This window comes from Syngnathus leptorhynchus, chromosome 16 (assembly GCF_054491065.1).
Source record: "Syngnathus leptorhynchus isolate UIUO chromosome 16, UIUO_Slep, whole genome shotgun sequence".
NCBI lineage: Eukaryota > Metazoa > Chordata > Actinopteri > Syngnathiformes > Syngnathidae > Syngnathus > Syngnathus leptorhynchus.
Genome location: NC_141210.1, coordinates 162409 through 177493, shown reverse-complemented (window position 1 = coordinate 177493; position 15085 = coordinate 162409). Strand labels below are relative to the sequence as shown.

Genomic DNA, 15085 nt, shown 5'->3' with positions numbered 1-15085 from the left:
TTCGGCCTGGTTATTTGGGGAAATAACGTGACGAATGAAACATTTTGGACTGAAATTTTTTGGGGGAATTGGAGCCATGTGATCTGGCCTTTTATTATTGGAAGGAAACCCGTGACTTGATTTTTGTCCATAAAGGCCTTAAAACTTTAGTCGACAAGAAATCCTTTTGACACCACAGGGAAGTTATCCTTTGGGAATACAACACACACACAAAATGTCTTTAGTAGAACTTTATTGGCACTTCACGGGTGACAATGACAAGGGCTTCCATCAAGTTAAAGGACAACCAGCACTAAGAAGTGCTTGGTTACAAAAAACAGCAACTAAACAACAAAGAATTGTCCCCGATATTAATGACTTTGAGTACAACTATAGCGATAGATTCAGAATAGTGGATGTATTTATTCATTTGTAATCAAGATATTGGTCAAAATAAATCGACGTAAATGACCTTTTAAACTGCAACAAAAAGAAATGATTTGTAATACTGCATAGTTTATCTTGAATGAATCATCCAATTCATATGTTGTATTTTGGCAACCTAGAAATCCAGAAATAGACCCAAGTCTCAAAGTCAAAATGAGTAAATGGACTCATCTAGTTTCTAAGTGTATACATATTTTAGAAACATTTGTTTCTAATACTGCTCCTTTTCAGTTCGAGTTATTGAGGTAAAAACATATGAGAAGACATTCAAAGTGCCATAGTACAGTAAATTAGACTTTTTTTTTTGTCCCGTTTGTTTGTTCTTAGTACTTTGTTAGTGCTTATTAATGATCAACTAAATTCATCTTTAGTGCGAATTGAGTGCTGCTTGTGGCAAGGAGGGACAATATTTGTTGAATTGAATTTCAATAAATGTATCAGTCTGATTACGGATATTCAAATTCAATTCATTCAAACTCGTAAAAATGACAATTCATTTGAATTGAGTTTTGAGCGGGCTCATTTTAAACATCGAATGTGTCAAGCCTTGAGTTTGCCCAGCCCTGAACTAAGTAAGCGCTTACTTACTGAGGTGGACACTTTGTTTCCTGCGGGACGGCGTACTTTCACACACGTGTTTGATGGGAACACCTTTGCGGGACACTTTGACGTGGACGAAGAGCGTCGCGGGGGCCAGCCGAGACCCGTCGGCCTTCAGCAGGTGGACGTGTCGGTAACCTGAGTGCAGACAGAGCTCGCTAAGCGGTCGTTGCCACCGTTGGTAGACTGGAATCCAAAAGGACAACCAAAATGTCCCGCCCGGAGGGCGAGCTCATTGCGCATTTGAAAATACAAGCGTACCCGTACGCAAGCTGGTGAAGGGTAACGTAAACTGTCCCACAAAGTCATTCTTGGCTCTGTGGTCGTGGTCCTCGACGACAAAGCGCACCAGCGCCAGCTCAGGAACCTGCAACTGGAAGCTGAGTGTGCAGTCCCATCGCGGGTTGAAGCCTGCAGGGGGCGCACGAGAGCAGAGGACGTGAGTGAGTGAGTGAGTGAGTGAGTGAGTGAGTGAGTGAGTGAGTGAGTGAGTGAGTGAGTGAGCGAGCGAGCGCATTTCAATCAATCAATCAAGTCAAGTTTATATAGCCCTAAATCACAAGCAGTCTCAAAGGGCTCTGTCCTCTGCATTTAAGCCATCCCCATGTGATTTTGATCCATCCCCTGCCCTGGGGGAGAGGGGAGCAGTGAGCAGCAGCGGCGCCGCGCTCGGGAATCATTTTTGGTGATCTAACCCCCCAATTCCAACCCTTAAATGCTGAGTGCCAAGCAGGGAGGCAATGGGTTCCATTTTTATAGTCTTTGGTATGACCCGGCCGGGGTATTTGTAACAACAGTTTATTCTTAATTGAATATTTCCCTGCTGGTAATTTGGTTTAAAAAAAAACAACAACTATTGAGTGTAGCATTTGGCCATATTGCCGCCACTTCTATGACTAAAGGACACGGGGGGGAGCACCGTTGTTGTCGATACGGTGCGTTTTGTCTCTGGTCTTATCGATGGCCACGCCGTGAATCTCCACCCACACCCGCGGGTCCACAATGGAGCTGGCTTTGTCCGTGTTGATTTTAGGAAGCTGCTGCGCTGATATCACCTGTGAACAAACAAAAAAAGGTGTGAATACATTCAGGATAGAGCGCCTACGACACCACGGTAACATTGGTGAGCCGAGTTACTCGTATAGTCAGCTGGGTGGGGACGTGACCGGGACCCCCGCCCGTGTTTTCCGGGTTGAAGTCGGAATCGCCGCTGCGCAGGAAGTCGGCTTTCAGGACGTAGCCGCAGCGGCCGTTGGGAAGAAAGCGGCCCTGGTTCAGGTCCATGGGCTCACCGGGGGTCTGGAAGTTCAGAGCCACTGCACGCACACCAAAAAGGAACCACGTCTTTCTTACTGTACCCGTTTGCCACATTCAAACAGCCGTAGGTACTTTGGAGCGCCGACCGCGGTCATCGACGCCCGCCGCCTGGTTCCGACCGCCCGCCCGCCCGCCCGCCGTATTGTACTTACCCATCTGGCAGCCGGCATTCCACATTTCCTGGGGATTGAAGTTGGATGACTGGAGACGCTGTCCGGAGGGGTAGATCCGGCTCAGCTGCCTGCTGTTGTGTCTCACGAAGAGCTTGCCTGAAAAAACATTTGCACAAAAGCAGCGCTCACAGGACTGTATGGGCAAAAGTGCCAAATTCATTGATATGATGCGTCCGTCCGTCCGTCCATCGCCTGGCCATTGTTTTCCACTCAATTCCTCATACAAACAAATCAATCAGGCTTTGCCGTATCGCCGTCCGGTACCCGAGTCTTTGATGAGCTTCAGGGCGTCGTTCTCGGAGAAGGAGGACATTTCATCCGCCGGCTTTTCACCCACGTTTGTGAAACCGCCGAAAGGGACGCTGCGGCAGTACACCACCAACTCTGACAGCTCCACGCTCAGTTTGGAGCAAACCTGAGAAGCAGGAGCACGTTCCAATCACACTGTTAGAGGATCCAGCAGATGGCGCTGGAGTGGAAGCGTTACTAAAATGACAATCGTCTTTGGAAACCGGCTAGGAACAAACAAGGCAAGCGACAAAAGCCCATCTTCCTATCCTATCTGACCTTGTCCGGGTCCTTCTTGGGCGTGCTCTTGTTTCCGCCCGTCTGCTCGTCCTCGGAGCTTGAGGAGAAGCTGCCGTAGCTTCCGTTCTTGCCCAGCTGGCCCAGCTGAGGGATCTGCTTCTTCCCCTTGACCAGAATACGTCCCCTCAGCTCCTGCAAGGAGCACCGTAAAGGAGCACCATCTGATTTGGTTTGGTTTGGTTTGGTTTGGTTTGCAAGGCCATTCATACTTCGGGTGAGGGCAGGTCCTTGAGCGAGTGGCCGCTGAGGGGCTTGTTGAGCAGCTTGTTGCCCAGGATGGCGCGGAGGTGTTTGGCCATCACCACCTGCTGCTCTACGGAGCAATGGTTCTCCAGGGACAAGATCAGAGGGTACGGAGACGCCTAGTGGACAAAAGGCATCCGTCCACCTTTCCGAAAGCAGTCTGGCTTCACGCAAATCAAATTCAAGCGCTCGTCACGTCTAGCGAGTCAGACCGTTTCCAGCCGTCGCACCTTGAAGGCGTACTGGGCGATGGTGACAATGACCTCCTTGAAAGGCACTTTGGAGGTAAGCGTGTGACCGTGGTAGATGACCGGCTCGCCTTTGTCTCCGTCCCAGCAGTCCAGCTCCACGCAGCGGCAGCCTTGAATCAAAGCCCTGACGCGCACACGCGTTTTGAACAATCCCAAACAAAAAGAAAAAGAATCGTTTGACATTTTCAAGACTACGGGAGGAAAGCGCCGCCAATACCTGATGTAGGGCTCGGTGCTGCTGGCGCTGGTCACTTGGTCCTTGGTGAGGTAGGTGTTGTGCGAGGTGGAGATGAAGTAGTGGGCCAGGGGGCGACTCATGTCCTGGTAGACACGGGCGTGTTCCGGGTTCAGCACGTCGTTCTCCCGCGACAGCATGTACATAGTGAAGCCGTTCTGGGTCATGAATTGGTTCTTCTGAGCTGATCGGTTAAGAAGGCGTCAGCGAGCCAAGGTCCCTTTCAAAATCTTTCAATTCTCAATGATCTCACTCACCCCAGTCGTTGAGCTCGTAGGTGCCGATGAGATTCTGGGCGTGGGCCAGGCCGGCGTCCTCTCCCTGGTCCCCCAAAAAGTCTCGCAGCTCGGCGGTGGAGAGCACGCAGCCGTTGCCGGAGTAGTGGCGGAAGACGGCGTCCAGCTCGGGCCGGCGCAGCAGCTCCCGGCAGAACTCCTCGATCTCGTTGTGGTCCAGGCGGCTGTCCCCGGACCGGTCGCACCTCTGCGTGTCAAACGGTCAATTTTCACATTTATAACTTCCGTCCTGGGGAAGATGTGAAAGAAAACACCATGGACTGTCTCGGTGCCCTGGTCAACTTCAAAAAAACAAAAAGAGAAGATCAAACAAAAGTGATCCTTTTGTTTCGAAGGGCGGGATCACCATTCCCCATTGAGCGAGCCTTTCAACAGCTGGGAACATCGCTCAGGAGGGGATGGAAGGAAGGAAGGAAGGAAGGAAGGAAGGAAGGAAGGAAGGAAGGAAGGAAGGAAGGAAGGAAGGAAGGAAGGAAGGAAGGAAGGAGCAAAAACAGACAGCCGTGATGCCCGCTCAGTGGACGCCGTAGGCGACCTTGAACAAGGAGCGAGCGTACTGCTCGCTCAGGTCGATGTTGATCATCTGCAGCAGCCGGCGGACTTCCTCGTAGCTCATCTTGCCGTCCTGGTTCTGATCGGCCCGCCGCAGGTAGCCGCGGATCCAAGTGGAGGGGTTAAGGCAGACGGTGAGAAAAGCGTGATGGCTCCACGTCAAGGTGTGGTCTATATGGACAAGGATATTGGTCCAGTTTCTCCTTCTGCGTCATGTCGGCAACACGCTCCTTCAGGGTGCGCAGGCCTCGCACCCAGCGCTGCGCTTCGTCCTCGCACGGGCACAGCAGGTCCAGGCTCTTGCGGGCCCCCCTGAAGACCACGGTGAAGCAGCGGCTGTCCGGCACCGAGCCCGAGATCCGACGCAGCGCCTCCGACTGGCAGCCCTCTCGCACGCACTCCACTTCCGTCACGGCAACTGGAGTTGAAAGGAATGACATTAAAATGGCTGCAAGTCAGAAGAAGACAGGACGCAAACGTCGGAGGTTCTTTTTTGAGGAAACGTCATCGGGGAAATGATTTCAGCTCTCATTTTGGCTTTGCTTGGCAACATCCAAGGAGAGAATCCTTCCTTCAAAAATACATGTTTTCTCAATCAGTTGTCATAATCGCCTCTTTCTCTCACCTGATCTTCTGACCTTGCACGAGGACGTGCTTTTTGACTGGGATGCGACAAAACTAGCGCGTGCGTGTCGCTGTCACATCGCACCTACCCAAATATCTAGTGTGGTGAGAGCAGCCAGCTCCTCTCAAATATTGAAATGGGACCCAATTCCAGAGGTAGCACATTTTCCATTCCCTGGACTCTTGCTTATCACTTGTTCTGACATGGCTCGGGTTTCCTCTGGATGAAAACCTTTTCATTGTCGTCGGGCGCACGAGCGCTTTCCTTTCCTTTCCTTTCTCCCTTTGTTCTTGCAGCCCGGCCGTTTCCTCCTCACGCTGGATGTAAAATGTACTCTCTGCACAAGGTTCGCATAAATAGCAAGCGGGTCCTTCTAGTTCTTGCGTTCATTTGGTTCAAGGCGGCGGCGGCGGTTAGCATCAGCATCCTTTCCACTCACACGTCTGACGAGCTTTGGCCTTGCGGGAGCTCTTGGACGACTCGCACCACACGGTGAGTCCGTCGTCCAGCAGGCGCAGGTTGCGGCTCTTCTGCCACCTTGGAGAGCGCACTTTCACCATGTTGGAGCCCCGCATCATCACGCGCACGTCCTCGTTGTCCAGCAGCCCTAAAACACAGTCATTTGATGCTCGATTGAGGTCCATTTCACTGTTGCATTTCTGGACCGAGGCTGCCCTACTCGCACGTTCATTTGCGGCGAGAACGAGCCAATTCACACACGACCTCGCTTAAGAATTGGAGCCGCATTATCTGCGCAGACCTTTTAGGACGTTGCGAGGAAAAAACACGTAAATCATTCGCTATTGTATGCAGATTGATTTGTCCCCGGCCCGCCAGCCAAGGAAAAAAAGGAAGGCCGCAGTTAGCTTTGAGTGGCCAACGTTTGCTCTGGATGAACGACTTCTGCCTCCGTGCGTGGAAATGTAATCACTTGCAAAAAGAAGAAAAAAAGACATCAATAAATAAAATTGAAAAATAAAATGTGAAGAGAGTGATCGGGGGGGGGGAAGGTCATGATGTAAGCGCGATGCAGGAGAAAGTGCAGGTCCCTACAATGGCGTCTTTGTTATCTGATTTTGGAACTGGAGTGTTAACGCAGCTTTCATTCCAAAGGTCCAAAACACACACGCACACACACACACACACACAGTGTGAACTTTCTGCATTTCGACCCAAGTGTTTTCCAGTAGCCGCGCTCAAGGAGGGCCGCTGCTTTTCGGCTATGCGTGGCCGCTCCGTTTGCTGCCGTGAATGGCAAAAGGAAAAAGAGTGGCCGGCCAGTCTTTCCAGAGCGCTCCCATGTCACATTACTCCCGGCGGCGCATTCTAATGCTTTAATTACGCCAACTCCTGTGCAGATATAAGCAAGTTGCCCTTTTCTTTGCCCCATTGGACACAAAGAACGCTGGCTCGCTGGCTCAATTGGCTCCCCTCCCTCGCCGGGCCCAAGCGAGGCATTCCCACATGAACTTGCAGGTCATCGACAAGAGTGTTAAGCGGGCCAAAGGACCTCTTTCAAAATCCGCTTTTCTGTCTTTGTGTTGACTTTGATTGCGCCACTTTTATACTGAGCGTGGACGCGCGCGCAGAGGACTTTTTTCCGTGTGCCGGTGCTAACGGTTAAGAGGAGCCATCGTGTTAACGATACTTCATTATTTGCGACGACTGCGCGAGTGGTGTTTTCTAGCCATTAAAGTGCATTCCGAAGGGCTGCTCCTTTGAAAAGGCCAGAGGGGCGGGCAGAGGGGCGGGCAGAGGGGCGGGCAGAGGGGCGCCGTCGTTAGTCACGCTCGACTGCAGAAAATCTCCCTCGGTGTGCCTCCCCCCCTTCGCAAGTGCTGGCTGGCTAGTAACGGCACTGGCATGTCCCAAGCTAACATGAGACAGAAAAACATCAGCAGGTGTATAGGAGCGAGAGAGAGAGAGAGAGCGCAGTTCCGCCAGGTTCAGGTTTCCCTCCAGATGAGGAGCGCCACCGGACCCGGCCAGCCAAAGGAATAAAGACCAATTAAAGGTGTCGCTGATGGCGGCGGCGGCGGCGACGACACTTGGGCATGCGTGACGTGAGACGCCGAGCGAGGGCGGGCGGGCGAAAAAGTAGGGCAGCCGTCCGCCTGGCTCAAGTCCGGTCTAGAGGACGGCCCGAGGAAGTCTGAGCAATGAAGGGGAGGGAGGGATGGGGTGGGGTGGGGCATTGATTTCTCTCATTTGTCACATAGTGGGCAATTTGGCCCTGAACTGATTGGAATGTCTGACAGTTTCTTTCTGACAAGGTGTTTTGGACACATCAACCATGTTGATTTATTGAGCGTGTGAGTTTTCATTTGTGACTGACAAGTGACTCATGCTAAACTCTTGATTATTACGGGACACTAGAACACTCAATTGAGTCAGAGCTCAACTTGGAAGAGATGTGTCAAAGATCAACGGGGAAGATGACCAGCACCTTGGATTTGTGACAGATAGACAGACAGACAGACAGACAGACAGACAGACAGACAGATAAATGAATCCACCGGCTGGTTTTTTTTTTTTTTTTATCCTCTACATTCCACATTCTTTGAGAGGAGCCAGCAGTTCCCAGGTCCCAAACCCAGTAGCTAAAGCCACACTAGTTGTACTAAGTTCATTCTGTTTCCTTTTTTCAATCACTTTTTGGTTCTTTGATCACAAACAGGGTATTTTAGGTTGTATTACCTGACATGTTTCGGCATGAACTTCCGACTTCATCGGAACTCCGTTCGCTTCATCGGAAGTTCATGCCGAAACATGTCAGGTAATACAACCTAAAATACCCTGTTTGTGATCAAAGAACCAAAAAGTGATAAAGCCACACTAGCTGTTTGCATTAAAGCCACCGAGCAGCCTTGAGCTATATATAACGAGTGTGTATATATATATATATATATCTATGTAAGCAGTGTTGCGCGTTAGGGCATAAAAGGGCCGTCCTTTTTATTTGCACATGATCTCTGTATGCGAGCGAGCCTGTGTGGATTTTGTGTTGGCGTAAATGCTGAAATCAGAGGAATAAAACAGGACTCTCTTCCGTTCAAGATGGCCCACATTGGGATTACGGGGCTCATCATATGCAGGCAGCTCATTAAATGAGGGCTTCCTGCGCACTAAATGCACAGGATGGTAACAATAGCAAAGACGATTCAGTCTTTCAAATGAGTTGTCCTATTTGTTTTCATCAACACCAAATGCCAATTGAAAGTCTCTGAAGAACGGTTACCTTTTGTGAATCTCTCCCAAAAGCCATCAGGTGCGCGCGCTGAAAACCACGCAAAGGTTTCTTTGAATTGTGACTCCGAAAATAAAAACAGCAAATTGATCTTTCCTAACTTTTCCTCCTGTTTCAACCAAATAGGTTATGTCATGCACAACATGGTTCAATGTGTGCAGATTTTTGACAAAATAGTTGCACCAGAAAAAAGAAAGACATTTGGAAGAAGGGTGCTGTATTCCTGTGATAGATCACAGAGCAAGCCTTTGAAAGTTACCGTAGCTGCTGAATGAATTAGTAACAACAAGTGAGGAATAATAAATAAGGTGACTTACCCAGCCTTCGAATGGGATCGGCGCTCTTCTCGGCCACTTTGGCTCGGGGCTCCCTGGCGGAGGTAACGGGCGACTTGCCGCTGCTGGCCAACATGATGGCCGAGAGACGCTCGCGTCCTGCCTGCCTGCCTGCCTGCCTGCCTGCCCGCCTGCCCGCCCGCCTACTTGCTTGGGTCAGTCGGAAGCAACTCGCTGCTTGGGGCCAAGTGCCTCAGCCGACTCGCTCTGGTCCCGAAAAGCAGCCGCAAGCGCTGAGTAAAGACGGGAGGGAGGAGGAAAAGGAGGGAGGGCCCCTTGCAGTCCCTCCCCGGTGCAGCGCCCCCGTGCCTTCTGGTAATATGAGCCCCAAAGCAGGCGCACATTTGCGCTGCTTTTCGGCCTGCATCAACACAGCAACCTGACGCTCCGCTCCGCTCCGCTCCGCTCCGCACGTCACTCACCAAGGCTCATAGACAGAGGCTTCAAATGCCAACACTTCAATGATATTTACATTAAATATGGATGCAAATGAAATGGAAATTGACACCAATATGCACGCTTTAAGCGTGCTAGTAAGTATGTATTAGTCATCATCAATCATGCTTGGTGCAGTACCACCTTGGGCCCACGGGTGTCGTGCAAAACACTAAAAATAGACTCGAGGAAGAGGAGCTTGGGTTGTCATTCAAAAAAAGATTTACTTTTTATCACTTAAAGCTTAAGTTGAGCACAAGGTGTCCATACCCCCCCCCCCTAAAACGACATTGCTAAGACAGCGTCAAAAAGTATAAACATTTAGGAACACCTCAAATTCAAATTTGCTTCTGCTGCCTGTTAAATGACTACTTTGAAGAGAATTTGCCAAAGTGCATGTTAATGAGCCAGCCAAAATATTGACGGATACGTTAGCTTCATTCAGGTGTGAATGAAACGGTGAACTCTTGTGTCTCTTCTGTGTCAGTCCTGTGATCGATGGACGGCCAGTCCATAGGCCTCTTGCCTCATACGGAATACTCCGGCTTCTCTGTGACCCTAAATGATACATGTAAAACTTGGGTTACCTAATTTAGATGGCAAAACTGCGCTTTGCTCTAAGACAGACACACGGCAGGTCATCACATCACACCTTTCATTTTGGAAAACGTACTTATTACTTGTTTCGGGAGCACGGCCTCCACCAAGAGGGTGACGTCACCTTTCTTCAACTGTTTGTTGCAGCGATCCACCTGAAAGGACGGGGGGGGGAATGGGTACCGAGAACAATTTACTAGGGAAGCAGCGCCATCTGATGGTCATCCACAGTTACTGTAGTCACAGTCTTAGTGCAATGCATCTTGTGTGGACAGATAAAATGCAAAACAATGCTCCACTTTTATGTTAAGTGTGTGTTCTAAGACTTAAAGGGGCTTCATTTACAAAGGTGGCCATTGAATGGGCTGTCCAAGGTCTGTTGAGCTAAAGGCCTTCACGACATTATCCATCTTTCATCTTCCCTCACGGCGGCGGCCATGTTGCGATTAAGTTTGCACAAGCTGTGGCAGCGGTGGCATGGCATGGCATGGCATGCCATGGCAGGCAGGCAGCTCGATCTATGGCTCCCTCCTCTCTCCGGTTCCAACCACAACACCGGCAAGCCGTGGCTATGATTTCTCAATCTTCTCTGCCCTTAAAGGTTTCATATGAACTGGCTCTCGCTCGCTCGCCTGCCTGCCTGCCATTTGGCTCCAACTGACGAGGGCTGCTTCTATTCGTGGAAACAGAAGGCCTTGTGTTCTTTGGAGACAGTAAATTCCCCTGTCACACTACTTGGACAACTAGTACTAGTACTACTGCTATTACTAGAAGTGGACAGCCTTTTAAAATAGAAAGCTAGCGAGCTGGGCAGGCGCACTTCAACATCACACGATTGGTTGCTTGTTGACTCCAGTCCGAATAAGACGCTGGATCGTAGTATGGCACTGTTACTAGCGCGATGCAACTACTAATAGTAGTCGAAAGAAAGCAAAAATGATTCAACAAAAACTATGAAATAGCCAGTACTGTGCGTTTCCTCCAAATAGTTGGAAGGAATCATTGAATTCCACTATCGTACGACTATTTATAGTCACCTTACTACAACAATTACATACGACTACTATTACTAGCAGTCTTTGGCAAGTCAAAATGGCTGAACAAAAAACAACTAGTTAAGCAGTATCAAATCGCATCAGTTTAGTCAACAGTCAAATGTAAGCATTTGCGCAGCAAATTGACTTTCATGACGCATTAAATCAACTCTTCGCTCATTTAAAAAGCGCACATGGTGTCTGTCTTGAAAAACTCGTTTTCTAGTCCTCCCGATGAAACCAAGCGAGCAAGCATGCCTGCCACCGAGAATTGAGTGCCGTCTAATTCCTGAAACGTGCGAGTGTCAAGCGGCGCTAACGCCACGCCACGCCACGGTTTAACCGCATAATCGCCCAATCGAGGCACGTCGGAGCCTCGTTCATGAGAATACCTTGACGACATCAAGACGCAATTGAAAGGTTTTCCAAGATTCAATAGTCATGCGGAACTCCCTACCTACGGGAAGTGGCACGTTACCAGCAAATACACTGCGCCCCAGTGGAACCACACGTTGGCCTAAGCGTTAATGGTCCTTTCCTTGACTTTGATCCCTATCTATTGTGACCAATTAAGACGTGCTTCTTGAAAGATGACCAGGAGGATGCGTGTGACTTTTACTGACCGTTTGCATTGTTTTGCATCGAAGCAACTCGCTCGCCATTGTCGCTTCATTGACGGCGTCAGTCATGGCGTTATTGCCCTCTATTTGGCTAGAATGACCATTTAATAACCGCCACATGTCATTTAATGAATTATTGGGCGTGAGAAGGAATAACGTGACTTTGTTTGACGTGTTGTTTCGGGGAGGAAAAAAAGCCAACGCTAGCACACGTTAGCAAGTTAGCTTATCCTAAGCGTGTTCCACACACAAGTGCAAAACGACGTAAGCGCTGCAACTTAAAAAATAAAATATAAGTCTTGAGCACAGTCGTACTCTCGACGTCGCTCCGTTGAGTCGTATGTTGTTGTTTTATTGTTCATTTTTCCGAGATTCTTATCGAGCAAAGTTGGTCTCGCCTGACCCACCCATTTACCAGCGAAAGGATCGAAGATGCGCTCGCCTCGGAGGCTTTACTGCATTTGTAGTTTGTTTACGCTGATTCTACAGTTCCGCCAGCTACTCTAAGCACTCTCTGCCTCGGTTCGTATCACTCCGCGCGATGCAGCAAAATACTCACATCAAAGTAATGATTGGTCACCTCGACACGGGAATGACGCGTTTGTTTACTATAACAATTGTCACTTTGTGGCGTATGGGGAATGAGTCTTTAAAAAGCCTTTCTCTTTGCAAACATTCAAAAAACGGACTAGCCTCTTCGAGCGGGCTTCTTCACTTTGCTTTCAAGTAGGGAGGGAGGTTTTTCTGCTTATACGCTTGACGTTCGATTGTGACGTTCATTCACAACAGTAAACTCTCAAACGTCATCTCAAGAGTCTATTTGTTTGAGGGATTTGGGGGGGGATGCTCGGGTTTGAGCGCCCCTCCTTCTTTATATTTCGACCTTTTGGAATTTGTACCCGGAATTCACAGCTGGTAGCGTCCAAGCAAAGCCCGGGACTGCTTTCTTGGTTGTCCAGCACGTCATTTTGATTGACAACAAAGGCGTCCAATAGAGAAATTTCCCGATCTTAGCAACCGAAAAAGTGTGGTCTGACCCAATCGGCCTCTCGGGGGGGTGGCGCTTGCACCGATGCCATCTCGCCATCCGATTGGCTGTCCGACTCGTCACTTCTCCGAGCCTTGTGGACACTGTAGTTGAAATGGGAGCGCCCTGAAAGCAAAGTGCTGGGCCTCAAACTTCACATCCCACAATCCCTCGGCGGAGGCGAACGGCGCTCTGCGCGCGGCTGCCTATATAAAAGCCTGCTCCCTCCACTGGCGCGGCATACTGGACGCTGTTGTGACGGTGAGGTGAGATCGTCTATCGCAGGCGGGACCGCGACAGCGTTGAAACGGTTAATCGTGTCAAACCCTCAGAGGAGAGCCGTTCAGCCATTAGTTGGACTCCTTGACTCTTTCTCCTCACAACTTTGGAAGAGGGACGGACGGCTTATTCACTCGTCATTGTGGTGGAGATTTCTTAGACGAATTGTGGCCAAACTCCCATCTGAGCAACTTTTGGGGGGTTTCATTCATCACAATCAGTTGTTTTAAAATGCGCTGAAAAACTAGAAGCAAGAGAAGAGGAGCATCACGATGACAGAACCAGGGGAGCAGATCGACCACCTGAAAAGTTCGAGCAGCCCATCAGGTGGGAGCGGCGCCAGCGGCGGCGGCGGCGGCGGCGGCGGCGGCGGCGGCTCCAAGCATCCCCCAGCCGGCAACAGTGCTGCACCGCCGCACAACGGCGACAGAGGGCGCCAGAGAAGCAACAAGCACCACCAGGATGTCAACACCGACAAGTTGAGGGGGGTGTGTCCCGGAAACGAGTCCCCCAACGCCGGAGACGCTCCGCCGCCACCGTCGGGGGGGCTCCACATCGACTCGGACACCGGCTTGGTGGTGGACACCCGGTGCCTGGGCAGGAAGCGGCACCGACGCCGCGCTGCCAAAAAGAAGCGCAACTGGAAGCCCTACTACAAACTGTCGTGGGAGGAGCGGAAGGCGCAGGACGAGCGAGAGACCGCCCGGGCGTCCCGCCTGCGCGAGGAGATGTTCGCCAAGGGGCTGCCGGTGGCTCCCTACAACACCACCCAGTTCCTCATGGACGAGCACGACCGTGAGGAACCGGATCTCAACACTGAGGCGCGGCGGCCAGAGGACACGGGCAGCGAGGAGGACCTTTTCGAGCATGACGACGAGGACGACGAGGACGGGAGTGGAGGCGGCGGGGGCGGCGGAGGAGGAGGAGGCGGCGGCGGCGGCGGCGGGGGAAGCAGTGACGGCATAGGGAGGCCTGGCAACGCCGGAGGAGAGTTTCTCCAGCGGGACTTTTCCGAGACCTACGAGATGTACCACGTCGAGAGCCTGCAAAACATGACCAAGCAGGAGCTTGTGAGGGAGTACCTGGAGCTGGAGAAGTGCATGTCCCGCCTGGAGGAGGAGAACAACCGGCTGAGGCGTGCCGCCGCCGCTGCCGCCGCCGCCGTGGAGCCCGGCGGGGGCAGCGGCGGTCTGAGCGTGGAGGAGCCCCTGGCGCGCCTCCGGGAGCTGGAGCGGGAGCTGGAGAGACTGAAGGCCCAGAATACAGAGCTCCTCCTGCGGAGCCAGCCCGCCACGGACAATTAGGGACGGACATTCAGCAAACTATTCCCAAGAAGGTCATAAAAACACAGCGACTTTTTCTTATCTGAACTTTCTATGTTTTGTTCGGTCAACATTTGGCCAGAGGTGAAAAAATATCATTACAAAACGGCGTTTTCCTATCTGGAGCTTTTCTTGTGACATTTGGCCTGAAGTTTATACAAAGAGAAAATGAAATCCAAAAATCACTTTTGAACTCGATTATAAAACGGAAAACTCAACGCAAATCGACGTTTGCATTATTTGATTTTTTTTTAAGTCAACATTTGGTTAGGGGTTTTTGAGACTCCATAAAAATAGCCAGAGGATAAAAAAAAAAAAAAAAAAAGACGTGTTTTGTATCTGGACTCTAAAATGTTGACATTTGGTCCGAATTCAAATAGTCAACGGGCTCGAAGGAAAAATCGCATTTGGACTTCATTTTTCCGATCTGGGCTTCGGTGTTTGTTTTACTTGAAGATTTACAAAGAAAGGTCATTCCAAAATCCCCCCCCCCCCCAAGACTGTAATGAAAATTTCATGTCAATCTTTTACCATTCTGTTGCATTTTGTCCATTAAAGCAACATGAATGATGACGGGCAATCAAAGTCCATTGTTTAACAGTTTGCGGGTGTGTTAACAGCTGTTCAATAAACATCTTATGAAATAACATGTACAGCCATGCATGCATTGACTTCATATTAAAATGTGAAGGCCCTCCCCGAATGTTTGTTTTTTTCAGACAGATAAAATATTGGTCCCCACTTTTGCGAGCTGAGCGTGGACCAAGCTCTAGAATGGAAAGAAAGTGAAAATCTGTATTGACCTATATGCCAGAGGAATGAAATTCTTCAACTCACCTCACCAAGATAAACGTGCTTGAACCGGAACAGTAAGATGGCCGTT

General features: G+C 50.2%; 2 protein-coding genes and 1 long non-coding RNA gene across 4 annotated transcripts; 1 reads left to right on the top strand and 2 right to left on the bottom strand.

The window, feature by feature from the left end:
* Positions 1 to 222: 222 nt before the first annotated feature.
* On the bottom strand, positions 223 to 9206 carry plcd3a (phospholipase C, delta 3a). Of its 2 annotated transcripts, none has more exons than XM_085934962.1 (15): positions 8871 to 9206; positions 5746 to 5913; positions 4871 to 5099; positions 4665 to 4794; positions 4091 to 4316; positions 3816 to 4017; positions 3560 to 3722; positions 3314 to 3466; positions 3084 to 3236; positions 2781 to 2931; positions 2496 to 2612; positions 2164 to 2342; positions 1946 to 2081; positions 1288 to 1437; positions 223 to 1164 (listed from the first exon to the last, which is right to left on the bottom strand). In XM_085934962.1, the coding sequence occupies exons 1-15, from the start codon at positions 8962 to 8964 to the stop codon at positions 1007 to 1009; spliced, it is 2409 nt and encodes an 802-aa protein (XP_085791088.1). In that variant the 5' UTR covers positions 8965 to 9206; the 3' UTR covers positions 223 to 1006. The 2 variants fall into 2 exon arrangements, with proteins under 2 accessions (XP_085791088.1, XP_085791089.1); XM_085934963.1 differs by having other exon boundaries at positions 3578 to 3722; positions 8871 to 9205.
* Positions 9207 to 9532: 326 nt separating this feature from the next.
* On the bottom strand, positions 9533 to 12070 carry LOC147043702 (uncharacterized). Its single transcript, XR_015068456.1, has 3 exons — positions 11578 to 12070; positions 9997 to 10075; positions 9533 to 9881 (listed from the first exon to the last, which is right to left on the bottom strand). It is a non-coding gene; the product is annotated as an uncharacterized LOC147043702 (long non-coding RNA).
* Positions 12071 to 12342: 272 nt separating this feature from the next.
* hexim1 (HEXIM P-TEFb complex subunit 1) lies at positions 12343 to 14899 on the top strand. Its single transcript, XM_085933430.1, has one exon. It carries the CDS (start codon positions 13153 to 13155, stop codon positions 14182 to 14184), a length of 1032 nt encoding a protein of 343 aa, XP_085789556.1. The 5' UTR covers positions 12343 to 13152; the 3' UTR covers positions 14185 to 14899.
* The last annotated feature ends 186 nt before the right edge of the window (positions 14900 to 15085 follow it).